This window comes from Rhipicephalus microplus, chromosome X, assembly GCF_043290135.1.
Source record: "Rhipicephalus microplus isolate Deutch F79 chromosome X, USDA_Rmic, whole genome shotgun sequence".
Classification (NCBI taxonomy): Eukaryota; Metazoa; Arthropoda; class Arachnida; order Ixodida; family Ixodidae; genus Rhipicephalus; species Rhipicephalus microplus.
The window spans coordinates 158,623,149-158,637,475 of NC_134710.1; the positions used below are offsets into that span (position 1 = coordinate 158,623,149).

Below are 14,327 nucleotides of genomic sequence, written 5' to 3' on the forward strand. Positions count from 1 at the left end.
AACATTCATGAGTGCAAGGGTATCTGCTGTCAGTAGGGCACTAAAAAGTGCTTTTTCCTGAGAGCATCTAAATCACTGCACTAGACGAGGATGTGGAGAATCGTAAGGGGTTCTCCACATCTTTCGCACAATGGTGCATCGCCACCAATTGGTATGAACGTGTTGAGTGTGTGTGTCTTATCTGTAGTCTAGTAAGTGTGACTTGTGTGTAACCTGATCAGGATACTGTTGGCCGGTTCCCAAGTCTCGGTTTGATTACATGTAATTTGTTTTGCATTTTCATATAAGTGCTGCCAGCAGGTCCTGAGCTCCAGTTGTAGAAAAGGTTTCAGATGAAGTGCAGAGACAGCTATAGATGTATTGGCGGCAACGTTGTCTTGAGCAGATGCCGCTAGCTGATCAGCCAACACGTTTCCAGCGATCTCGAGGTGCTCTGGCATCCAGCACACTACAACATGTCGTTTGAGAGCGTAGGTTGTGCATAAAAGAGAGTACAGTGACACAAAGACGAGATTTTTGTTTTCTCAGAGTTTTCAAAGCTGTTGCTACGCTCAGCTAATCTGTGCATATTGTTGCGCGTTACAGTTGTAGTTTCTTAATATGCAGGACGGCCACCGATATCGCATGAGCTTCTGCAGTGAAGATGATTGTTTGGGAGTGCAGAATACCATAATTACAAAAGGATGGGCCAACAGCTTCATAGGACACACCAGTGTGAGACTTTGAAGCATCTGTGAAAAATTCTGGGCAAGTTTACTAGTGTTGGAGTTCGAGGAAGTGGATGTGGATGTGTGCAGTAGGTGCGTGTTTAGTGACTTCCACGAAAGATAGATGCAGCCTATAACCTGCCACTTCGATGGTGGCAGATATACTGCTGCAGCTACCAAACGGTGTCGTACAAGTGGCACAGCTGTTTCCTCAGCGAGCCTCCTGACACAGAGTGAGTGGGGCTGCCTCCGGGAAGGACGGTTATTGAACAAGGTAGAATTGGACAGATCACTAAATGTGGAGTGAGTGGGGTGTTCCTCGTCTGTGTTCACCCTGAGATAGCATGTAAAAGACATGTAACATCTCTTAAGATGGAGCGACCATTCATTTGATTCTACGTACAGGCTCTCTACGGGGCTAGTTCGAAAACCACTTGTCGAGAGGCGAATGACTAGGCAGCGGACAGGGTCGAGAATCTAAGGCTGATGGTGTCGCAGACTGATAAATTATAGCACCGTAATCTAGGCTCATGCGTACCAGGCTTTTACATAAAGTCATCAGACATTTCCCGTCACTATCCCAGGTAGTGCGTGACAACACTTTCAAAATATTCATGGTTTTTAAGCACCTGTCTTTTAAATACTTGATGTATGCAATGAAGATTGGTTTTGATGTCTAATATTAGACCCAGAGACTTATGCTCTGTCTTCACAGACCAGCGCCTCCTCTATTTTTTTCAGTGCCCGGGCCAAGGAGCGGATATCAATGGGAAGCGGCCATCGGTGCTAGTGCGGCGTTTCGCCGGCAGACGCCGCAACTGGAGTAGAGATGCCGCCGCGTCGCTTCTCGCGCAAACGAATGCTGCGGCTGCATTCCAAGCTGCTATACGGCTCGGTTTTTGGCTGTAATCACATTGTTTAAAATGTAATGAAAACTTTCAAACGAGGATCGTGAAGCACTTGTTGTTCTGGAAACTCAGCTAATTTTAAAGGCTTGAGTAGTTTGCGACTACTTGATCAAGACGTTCGCGCATCGTTCGCTAGCTAGGCCGATACCAGATAGCTCATGCAAGTAATCAGCAGAAGATCGTTCTGTCATCGTGGCGTTCCCTAGACTAAGAGTTGCTTTTTGAGTAACTGAAAGTCAATTTTTGAGAGAAGCTTTCGCCAGGAGCTAATATTAAAAGCTTGAGTGCCTTATGTTCCCTGATCCTTGCTACTCTCTAGTGGCATAGCACATTATGCGCAAGCCTGGAGTTCAAGCACTAAATAGCACAAAATGTCACTAGACTGCTTCCAGGGATATAGGTCATCATCTGCTCCATTCGCAAAGCTTGACATGTGTTTCCACCGAGAAAAAGCAAGGGTCAGAAAATATATGGCAGGTGATTTCACCATTTGAGAGCTCAAACAATGAAATCATCGTGAAATAGACAAGAACAGCTCCAAATGCGGTGCAATTTCTGCTAACGTTGCCTGTGTTTGAACAGGCGCTGTTAAAGTCCAAAGTCTAATGCCGACTCTCAACTTGAGCCAAGGTGACAGGCATGAAAAAGCGGCCTGTGGTCAGTTGCTTGAGCTTGTCTGTGTATTCGTGGATGGATTCATGTAGCCTGAATATCTGGCTGCTGAGCTCTGTTTCTTTCTGCTTCTCTCTGGCATCTTAATTTGGCAGCGAGCAGAGTAGAGGCCAAATGGCTGTGTGGTGCCCATGGGCTACCATTTAGCTTCAGGGCATGATGTTAGCGTTGCACACGGCAGCGATCACGAGGCAGCGTCGCTACTGATAGACTCAATTGTTGACTGTTCGGATGCAGCACGCTCCCGTTTAGTGATTCCTATTGCCATGTTGCCAAATGTGATGGGTAGTGTTCAGCCGTCACTACTCATAATCTATAAAATACTCTAGTTGTAAATGACGGCTACATATTAAAGTGTAGTACGAAGATTTATTAGGAGACCAATTGTTCTGCCTGATTACTGCAAGCACGCTCCCCCGAACACTAGCGGAAGCTGCGATTTCATGGAGCTACAGCCGTACAGTGCATTAAGGCAACAGCTTTAAATGTATCATCAAAAGCGAAAATTTATTGCCGGTGGCGTCCGGTGTCTTCTCGCGTCAACGACGTGAACACAAGTGATGCAAGAAATCATTACGTGACATCGTCATCATATGACGACAGATATCAAATGTTTGTTAACATATCGGAAAATCACATAACTTGATGCCATCATATAACATCCTCGCTTGGTTGAAGTGAGCTGATCATGAGGTTAGTGCATAACCAGCTGAGGGACAGAAAGCTAGTTTTGTCTCCAATCCTTGAGGCAGCAAGAAAACAATGTTGGGTGCAGAAATATCCCAGAGGGAAGTAGAAAACATTTAGTGCATTGAATTAGAAGAAAACGAGGTTAGTTTTTGCTTTTTAGTAGTCTCAAATTTCCATAAAAATCTTATAGGAGTCCATCGAAAAAACTTGAAGTTATTATATCCAGATTCCGGTGCCGCATTCCCCAATTAAATTTTTATTTACAAAGAGTTGGTCCGACACTCTCCCCTCTTTCTCTGTTCTGTGAAGAATCAGAAACTACTGAACATTATTTTGTCTCATGTCGTACCACGCATCGCGCGACGTAAAACATATTGCATACACCACCTTCATTAGGACAGTACTAGAATATTCATCTGTTGTTTGGAGTCCCCATCAAGTTACTCTTAAGAAGCTAGAAAGAATACAGAGACTAGCAGCGCGCTTTATTTGTTCAACGTACCGAAGGATGGAATCAGTCACACTGATTTTACGGAGATGCAACCTAGCTCCTCTTGAACTACGTAGAAATAAATATAGGCTGAAAGTATCGTTCCAAATAATGCACGATCAACTGAAGATAGATAAGCTCAAATATTTACATTCTCCAGGCAAAAGAAATCCCCGAACTAACCACCATTGCGTCATAAAACACTACCGTACAAATACTGACACATTTCGATATTTTTTTTTTCATATGTCATAGAAATATGGAACGAATTGCCGAACGAAATTGTTGTTTTAAAAGATGTCACTGACTTGGAAAATGCTGTAGAAGCGCATTTACGTGATTGCTAAATTAATTTTTTTTCAGTCTGAAGTGATGTAAGCGACTTCATGTTCATAGCGAATATTTTGAGAAATGACTGTGAATTTTGAATTGTTCTTGAATTGTTATTTGAATATTGAGTTAGTTAATAGAATACCAGTTTTCATTATGAGTTGTCAAGGTATTAAGAAACTTTATGAACATTGTACATTTTTTATGTATGTCCTCTCTGTTTGACCCTCTATGAGGGTTGACAATATTACCAAAGAAATAAATGATTAAATAATTAAATAAAATAAATAAATAAACTACACAGTGATTAGAAAAAACTAGCTATTCCGTTAGCGAAGCTTGGTTTAAGTTTAACCACAGAAACTGATCTAAATTTTGGTGCCTCCGTTTCAGAAAATTGACACAGAATTGAATTTGATGCAGTATGCAATTTCATTCCATACACTAAACATACTTCAACATAAGGTCCACTTTAACAAATACTCAAAAAAAAACAGAAGAGTCGGGAAGCAATTTTCGAAATGTAAACAAATATGAAACATACATACTAAATTATTCGAGTGTGGCACACTCAGCTCTCTGGTTAGCTCCCAAAATCAAGGTATACTAGTTAGTATTACATTAGAGATTGTTTTATTTTTTTTCTCACTCTCTGAATCTGTTTTTTTTTTTCTGATAATGTCTTCCTTCTACATCTTTTTTTTTTTTTTTTTTGTAAACAACAGTGTAGTTACCCTCTACAGGATACCATATGTTTTCTTGGCCGATCCCCCAGAGTTCTTTGTAGCCTTTCCAGGCTACAAAGAAGTCGTCGCAGGTGAATCCATATAAGGAACAGCGAGTTTTTTTCTTTGTAGCTAATGAGAAATGAAAAAAAAAAAAAGGCAATATGATTTTCTTTCGTTCGATATGCAGAGTGGTACACAGCAATATTACGTACTGAGGCATGCAAATAATGGGGTTTCAATAGATTGAAAGAGAAAATGAAACGCCTATGCTACAAAACTCGAACGCATATATCAAACCAGTAGCACAGCCCGAGAGAGCCCAGTGAAAACAATGTGCTGCTATATTCGTGTTACTTTTCTTTCTCTCTGCATCCGTGAAGCCGCCAAGAAGCACGACCGCAAATTGACTCACATGAAAACACGAATTTGCGAGTTTCCTAATATGTGCAGCTGTTCAGCGCCAGCCTCCCGTAGTCTACACGCGCAGCGCCACCATGCGGCAGCCGTGAGCAGAGGAGGAGCATGTGCTCAACGGCCTGAAGAAAGCGTTCGCCTAGGCACTGAAAAAAATAGAGGACGCGCTGCACATACAGACGTTGACCATCCAGGTCAATGTTGGGGTCGGGATGAAGGCCCCTCTTTCAGCAGAATAAGACGCAAGTGCTTTTTTGCACATTGAGTTTAAAACCATTCTCATCTGCCCAATGAGAAACCTTGTTCAAACCTAGATGAACCTGACATTCGCACATTGAAAGGTTGTACGATTTGAAACCGACATGTACATCATCGACAAATGTGCAGTAAAAATATTGCGTGGGAGAGACAAGCGCAAGAAATTCATTTTGACTATGAAAAGTGTGCAACTCAATACACCTCCTTGTGGCACTCCTGTTTCTTGGACAAATATTCGAGATAAGACTGTGCCAACTCGGACACGGAATGCCCAGTTGCACAGGTAGCTTTCGATTATTGGCAACATTTTGCCCTGCACACCTAGGTGTGACAGGTCTAGAGTATGCCAAAGTGCCACATTGTGTCATAGGCTTTCTCCATTTCGAGGAACACAAAAAGAAAAAAAAATTTATAAATTAAAGCATCACGAATCTGTGCCTCAATAGGGACAAGGTGGTCAGTAGTGAATTTAGCCTCCCAAAACCTGTACTGGCATAGGTCAAGCAGGCTATTTGTTTCGAGAAAATGCATCAGTAGTCTGTTTACCATTTTTTTCAATAGCCTTGCAAAGGCAACTCGTCAATGCTATGGGCCTGTAGCTTGATGCTGAAGATGGGTCCTAGCCCTGTTTAAGAACTGAAATAATGACTGCTTTATTCCAGGCGGAAGGGATCTCACCTGAAAACCAAATGACATTATAAAAAGAAAGGAGAACTTTCTGGGTTTCAGGAGACAGACGTTTGAACATTTCAAACTATATACGTTCGGAGCCTGGGGCGGTCTTGTTACAGCAGTTTAACGATGCTTGTAACTAAGCTAAGACAAAAGGTTCATTGTGTGCCTCATTGTTTGTAGATTAGCGCTCTATTATCCATTTTTCTATTCTTGCTTTGTATCGTTGGAATGCTGCACTATAATAGATGACCTGTTCAAAGCGTGCGCGGAGGCAGTTCGCTAGGTCTTCTAAACCGCTGCCCTGTGTGTTTACTAAAGGAAGTGGATGTGCCTCTCGTCATCTTATCCTGCTAACCATACTCCAAACCCTTGCCTCATGTGTATGCGAGTAGATTCCACATAGAAACCTCTGCCAACTCTCCCTCCTCGCCTGTCAACGTGTTCTCCTGCCTTGCGAATTGATGTTTTTAAAATTGAGAGCGTTCTCGGTGGTGAGTGAATCTTGAAGACACCTCCATGCTTTGTTTTGTTCATTGCGTGCATTGAGACACTCACTGTCCCACCAGGGGACGCGTCGTTTTCCGGCCAGTCCTGGTGTTCGCAGAATGCACTTAGCTGCAGCTTCAATAAGAAAAGCAGTAAAGTATTGTACAGCTGAATCTAAGCTAGCACTGCATATGTCAGTCCAACTTAAGCTAGCGATTTTGTAAAACTGGTCCCAATCGGCTTTTTCTAAGAGCCATTCGGAAACCTGTGGAAGGAAATCATTTGGTACTGGTGAGCTCAGAATTACAGGATTGCGGTCACTTCCAAAAGGATTATTGACGACTATTCAGTGGAGTACGGGAAGAAGCGATGGAGATACAATGCTTAGGTCAACTGACAAGTAGGTATTGCTAGCGAGGCTATAATATGTTGCCTCTTTCTTATTCAGGAGACACGTGCCAGAGGAGCAAAGGAACTCTTCAATCAGACGACCACCAGCATCGCAGCAGGAGTCACCCCACAGAGTGCTATGTGTTTTCGAAGTCTCCAAGGATTAAATACGGTTCTGGAAGTTCATCAATTAATGCCTGGAATTCTTGTTTACTAAGTTGGTGCTGAGGAGGTATATAAATAGAGCAAATTGTGACCACTTTGTTCAGGATAACGGCTCGAACGACTACTGCCTCAAGAGACGTCTGAAGTGGTAAATGTGTACATGCAGTTCCTGAATCAACAACAATGGCAACACCACCAGATGATGCGACTCCGCGATTCCGATCCTTTCAAAATACAACGTAATGGCATAGAAAGTTTTTGTGTTTGAGTTTCAAGTGTGTCTCTTGTGCACACAGCACTTTTGGTGTATGTTTGTATCAAAATTCTTGAATATCGTTGAGGTTTTTCCACTGTAATATTTGTGTGATTTTAAAACTGTGTGGTGCTGTGTGTACAAAAAGTATTGCTTTAGGTTACAGGATCCTTTGGAGGCCCTGTACTGAGTAGTATTTCTTTTTTAGTGCGCTTCAAAGAGCTGCGCCTTTCCTTCGGCGTCTCGGGCTCCGGAGGAGTGGGACTTGTATCCATCACCTCTTGTGAGATGGTGGATGGTGCCTGCTCGGCAGACACATTCACAGTGGTTTCGGGCCTCACTGCACTTGCAGTGGCTCGGAGTCCGGCAGGCTTAAGAGTCTGCTGGCCCTGTTTTTCAGGTGGCGGAGCAGTACTGGCTGCTCCAGCCGGGGGCGGTTGAAGGCACGGCCGCAGTTGCACTCTGTGCAACTTTTGCGGGCATGAAAAGATGTGCAAAGCATATATCATCAGTGCAGTCGAATCAGTTCAGAATCGTGTTACAAGAATCATTCATTCTTCATATTCATATGACATCAGCATTTCTCATTTAAAAGCAGAATGAAGCTTGTCATCCCTTACTTTTTGTCGTCGTGTTACCGAGCTCTCTCTTTTTCACAAATTCTTTTACAGCTTGCTAAACCACACACCTTACACCTCGCCATCGTCCTCATGCATGTCTCATCACACTGGCAATCAGCTGCAAGTAACCAGTTCTCAAACAGTAACCGTAACATTTCGAGCATAATTTTTTCCTCGGGATGCCAGAGACTGGAACAACCAGCCTCACTATGCTGCTGCCGTATCAAGTCATTCTGAATTTCTGGACACGTTGCGAACCTGTATCACGCTATAACACCTATGTTTATTGTTCCAATATGCTAACCACCCCCAAACTGGGTTTTTAAGGTAATATTAGGAAAATAAAAAAGTGATGAGAACAAGAAAAAACTCAGGTGTAGTAAAATCTTGCAAAGTTTCTGAACAGAAACAAATACTTTACCTTGAGAAACTGAAAAGATGTTCTTTTTGTTGGCTGAGAAGCAAACATCTGTCACCATTCTGTAAAGAAATATTTGTTCATTTGTTCACTGTTCTTTAAACCCCAAGCTTTTGCCAGTAGAAGCTCATCAATTGGTAGACTGACAAATGTTTACTAGCATCAATGCAGTTGAGTGGACCAAAAATATTCACTGAGCATAGACAAGCCTGTATATACTGTTCTCGCTTACAGAGAGAATTAACCATTTTAATTTTTATACCATAGGCATAGCTAAAGCGGAGGGAGGGGGGGGGGGGTTGACTTTGCTTATGTTGGTGAATATGTAACAGTACTAGAAGTGAAATCCTTGTTTGGATAAGTCATTTGAAAAGGCAGATATACCTTGTACGAGAAATCTTTATGTCTAGATAGACATCATGAAAAAGATTCCCAAATTAAAGCTTTCATTCTCTTTTATATGTGCTGAAAATGCGCAACTGAGCATTGGTAAAGTCACACCTGTTTAGCAGAAAAACTTTGTCTAGTAGTAACAATACTGAAATTTGCATCAAGAAAGTACATTAGAAGAATATTGGCATGCCTGTTAACAACATTTTTTCAATGACACTTGTTTTGGAAAATGCTTGGTAAAACCTCTTTAGCAAAAAACTTAATCTAGTAGCAACAATACCGAAGTTTGCATCTCCACAGTGAATTAAAAGAATATTGGCATTCCTGTTAACAACTATACATTTCTGCAATGACTTTTATTTTGGAAAATGCTTGGCGAAACTGACACTACCAATGGAGCTGAGTCAAAAAATATTTAGTGACACTATCCATTTATGCAATGCTAAATTAACTAACCAGTTGTAACCTGACAAGCATCAAATGCACATCTACAAATTTAAAGATGAAATTCCAGCAGGTAGTGTCAGTCGCAAGTGAATTTATATGAGCGATTTGAATGTGCTAAGTCACTTATGGCTTTTTAAAAGGCAAATCTTTTCTCACCCAAGTAGGAAGAATAAGGCAATCAATCAAGATCACTTACAACATAAATTAAAAAAAACATGTCAACAAGGATAAACTAGCTGCTCATTTTCAACTTAAAGTGCAAGCTACAATTTTCAGGGATACTAAAAGAACACTAAATCAGCTCAGGTTTATGAAGTGTTCTCCTAACACTACTCAATTTACGACAAAAGTAATCACCTTGTGAAGAAGACGTTTCCTCCTTCACAAAGTCATTAACGTCTTCACAAGGTCATTGTTAGAAAAGAAACTGAGGCCACAACTTTTACTATATTAATTCCACAGTGAAATCCCATGTGAGTTAGTCTTTGATGCCACAGATTTTTAGGTACAGTTCATAACTTCAATGTAGCCAAATTACTACTTGAATATGTATTAAAGCATCTAATATTTGACTTTTTATAACCTCTTATTATCAGACTAAACACATGCGTGAGCACACTGTGTCATGTACCATGTCGCACTCTACTCAATCTAGTTCTGTTTGGCGAGCACCCAATTTAGAGTTCTTATTGTCATTCTGTGGCAAGTGACAAGCATGAGTAGCAAGCAGCCACAGAGGCAGAAGTACTAATGCATCAAAAGCACCTTTTTCTTTTAGCATGCAAGTGATCTCAACCAGTGCCAAAAACAATTTTACCAACCATAGTGCCTTGAAATCAATATAGATTAGTGAGAAAAAGGATATCCATACTTGTTTTGCGATATCGCAGGGTTCACTTTTCATATTCTTGAAATTGAAAGACCTTATCCTTGACTCATCGACTCAATGTAAAAAAAATACTTTGATTACAAATAAAAGCATTATTTAGTGAGTGAACTACTAGTACAGCAAATTTTGGAATGATATAGCTGACCAATTTCTCAGAACTACTTGCACTTTACCATAGCAACACTCCCTACTCGATAAAACTATGTTAGTGTTCCATGATAAAACTGACGTACAAGATTTTTATTGAACCATTGCATAACCCAAAATTTCTTATGCTGAATACTGTAGCTTGCACCATTCTTTGGACACAATGCACAACCAATATCGCAAGCCAAATTTTGCTTTTTGTGACACCTGGCAGCTTTTCGATCTGCTTTTACTAAAAACATTTTTTGAGCATTCCTTCAATATTGCTGCACTGTTTGAGAACTTATTTACTCTTTGTGAAGCATGTGCTCTGTCAACTTGATCAGATCTGTCATGTTCCTCTTCCAGGCAAATAATGAGAGTGAAGATGTTCGATCTCTTGTAGCAGTTTCTAGAAAAAGAGCAACAGGCAGAAAAAAAAGTGTATAAGTGATCTGCAAACTTTTCAACTTGATGATGATTATGCAGAAACTTTTGTTAAAGGGGCCCTGCACCCAAAAATACATATGTTCTTTTCATTGTCCATTAGCTGTATATGAAACGGGATGTAGCAGAAGTGAAAGTGGCAATAGCAAAACATTCAAAATATACATTTATTCTGGAAGTCAGCTTCCTCACCAGCTGTTGCATCACACGTCAATGATTTCTAGAAGTGTAAGTAATGTATTAATTATGCTGTGTACTTTGATTGACCGGGAATAAAATAATACTATACTGCGCATGCTTACCATGTGCTTATAATAGTTACACTAAATATATAATTATATTTTAAGTTTGTTAGAGTTACAAAAACAAAACAAATACATATATGCATTGCCACTTAATTTTCCGTGCAACTCACACAAGGAGCACTGTACAACAGCCTACATGAAGACCATCTTTAATCAGTATTGTCACTTTGTGATGACAGCACTCAAGCAGGAACACAGGGGGATTCCTGTGAGCAATCCACAGCTCCTTTTTGTTGGGTGAGCTCATTCCCGAACTAGGCAATGATGTAAGCAGAGCGGCCGCAAGAGGAACCAGTGCAGTCAGCGCCCTACAAAACACGAACGTTGCACTGGCCAGGCCGTAACGGTCAAGTGTACTTTGATATGTGATGCTTGCAAATAATGAATACACTTCAAACACACCTCAACCTTCCAGACCTGTACCCAACGATGTTCAGCAAATGCTCGAGCTCTGCCACTATAGAGTTCCTTTGTATGCCGATGGTTTTGCACACAGAAAAGCAGGTAAACACAAAACACGTCTCTGGTTATCTAAGGTAAAACTTCCAACTTCACTGTTCTTTCAACCAAACCAAGTTAATTACTCAGCTATCCATGTAAAGCCCACACACATGGTCATAATGACGCCGTCAAAGGCTGTGGCCGCAGCTCACTGCACAAAGACCGTAATGTGTTGAATGGTTATGCATCACAAGCCATGCTTTGATTAGAAATAACACAACACCTTACTGGAAGAGTGAAATGAAAAAGGCAAACATTTGTTTGCCTGAGTCAATCTCAAGTTCCTTCTGTACTCATATAAGGACAACACAAAAAATGGGTTACTATAATGCGAATATCAAAAGGTAAAATTTGGGTGCAGGACTCCTTGAAGAAAACTTGTGCCCTTGGAAACTCTGTTGGCTCAATGCATTTGTACAAAATTGTCAAAACCATTTCACGGACCCCTCAATTAAGAAACACAATTTATGCAGTGTGTACAGCCACGGCCACGTCTGTGAAGAACAAGCGAGAAGCCGCTTGTTGCTTTGGGGGTCGAAACCTTGAGGGAGTTTCGGGCTATGAAGTGGTGTAACAGGAGAATGCGTGGCCTAGTTATCAGGCTGAGAATGTCACAGCCCAATGATGCCTCATGGTTTCACGTTGCAGAGCAAAAACAGGCTGCTAGCGGGCTCTACACAGACGTGGCCGTGACTGTACTGCTATTGGGCCAGCATACAGCCTCTTATGAGGATACATGCACGATGCCTAGTGCTACAACATCAGAATACGGTGATCTTAAATGACCCAGTCACAGAAATTTGTGGACTGTACAATCGTAGCAGAAGGGGTTGTCCATAAATTGCTTCATGAACTTGCAATCCACTTTTGCAAAAAGTGGCCTTTGAGGATTGGCAGCTACTGTTTAGCTTTGCTAAATGCACAGTGTCCTGTTGGTAAGAGCATCTGCTGAAGGTACAAGCATTTTGACCTGGCTCCGAAGTAATTGCAGTAGCTCAATGATTTGCAACATTCTCAGCTTCATGAAGGCAACAAGCACAGCGTGTGAGGTAGGCCTTGTCCACACATGTTGGTGCTTCCCACCAACATGTCTCTCACTGGTCCAACTCCAAATTTCGTTACGAGTGTCACTACATTTTTGTGGTGCTTAATTCAACAACATTGTTATTTAATGTCATCGCAAGCAAAGCAGTAGGCAGTATGTAAGCATTGATGTTGTGTATTCTAGCTGCACTTCAGAGGAAACCAGGCATCATGCAGTAATATTATGCAAAAAAAGAAATCGATGAGGCAAAACTGCGCCAGAAATGCACCACATTTTTGAAGCCTCTGCCACACTAGGACACTGCTGCAGCACCAACTGTTGGCGAGCATTAATGTCATAATGCAGTGTTTGCCGCATGATTCCTAGGTGTTGACACCAACCCTATCACAAGCATTGAAAAAAAAAAAAGTTTCCTCACAAGGCCGAAGCAATAGATGCAAGAGCAACAAGCTGGATCCTTAAGACTACGACCAGGTGTAACTTTACAAAACATTGCTGTAAGAAAACATGGCCAAGAAACCTTCGTACTGATAATAGTTTCAACACAAGGTAAACAGTGTGAGCCCGGCACTTATACAAGGGTGTGAACCGTCTGCTGATCTCTGTGTAGATAACATTGCCAACCAATAAGACTGCAAATCATTTGATTAAAGTTCTCAATTCCTGCCCAAGTGATGCACGTCCCCATTCTGAGATCCCTTCATAAGTCTTTGCGATTAACCTCTGCTTGAGGTGCGGACATCAGCAGCCTTCACATGCTTTTGCTAGCACACAGAACATACAATGTGCGGGTTGATGTTATTGGTTCGGACTTCCTACGGCACATGCCAGTGAAAGCGAAAACACGCCTCAAGTGTCTATATATTTGCAATCACAATAAAAAAAATAAAACCGAGGTGTGCGACCAAGGAGCAAGCCTGCTGTGGTAGCCTAATGATTAGAGTAACAGGCTGTTGTATTTGAGGACACAAGCGTCAGATGTTTGATTTCCTGATCGGGCACCAACGACAAGCTTCTTTTCATTTTATTTTCCTTTTTTGCCTATTCATGTGCCCTTCCAGTGATGCCATTTTCATTATAGAAATTATCAATTCTTTTTGAAGCCTGGCATGGCAAAACTTCATGCTAAAAATCTCAAAAGCTTGAAACGTCACACAGAAAAGGCCGAGATAGAATTATGATATGTACACTCAAACCTCATTACAACAAAGTTTCATCTTACACGAAAAAGTTTGTTATATGCAAAAAAAGTCACAGCTTTGCCGCAAAGGCGAGGCAATGAACGCAATAGCAACAAATTGGAAGGTCGCGCACAGAATGGCAAGCAGATCGAAACGTGCCCCGCGTTTCTTATGCACAACTGACGCACGAAACGTACTCACAGGTACAGATGAACGCGAATAAGCGTCTCAGTTGATATTTCGCTGTGTCTGAAAAGCGCGCCCTTTTCGCAAACGGAGGCTGTGCAATGACTGCAGTGACCTTTGTGCGCCCGGTAACTATAACAGAATCGTTTCGACGAAGCCCAAAGGCTAGCCAAGACGTTCGATTCTCTCCACTGCAAGATAAGGGCACGCGATCGAGCGTACACCCCCTTATTCTCTATGTGGGCCATAGTACGCATGAGAGATGAGAGCCGCCACACGCTCACTGCGCCACCTTGCTGATAATGGTGAAAACACAATAGTTCCCTTCCCGAGATGCACGCTAACAGCGGTAAGTGGTAGATAGGAATAGCTTGCTATTTGAACGTTGGAGGTATCTCTCGGTGGCTCAGTGGTTGCATTCACGACACAAAGGTCCCACGTTCGATTCTGCACGCTGGAGTTTCTTTTTTTTTTCTGGGATTTCTTTCTTTCTTGCGTTTTCGTATATATAGATACGTATACATATACGGTGCATGACATCTACGTCGATGTCCATGTCGATGCCGGCGGCACAATGCAGCTGAAAGGTACATTCCTAACACT

General features: G+C 41.8%; 1 protein-coding gene across 3 annotated transcripts in view; it reads right to left on the minus strand.

Moving 5' to 3' along the window:
• LOC119177060 (protein FAN) overlaps window positions 1–14,327 on the minus strand; it is a 181,793-nt gene that overhangs the window by 76,575 nt on the left and 90,891 nt on the right. For all 3 annotated transcript variants that reach the window (XM_075878063.1, XM_037428427.2, XM_037428428.2), the window contains exons 22-23: window positions 10,372–10,471; window positions 8,208–8,266 (exon numbers count right to left, since the gene is read on the minus strand). In XM_075878063.1, coding sequence (XP_075734178.1) covers window positions 8,208–8,266; window positions 10,372–10,471 — 159 coding nt within the window. The remainder of the gene's footprint in view (window positions 1–8,207; window positions 8,267–10,371; window positions 10,472–14,327) is intronic.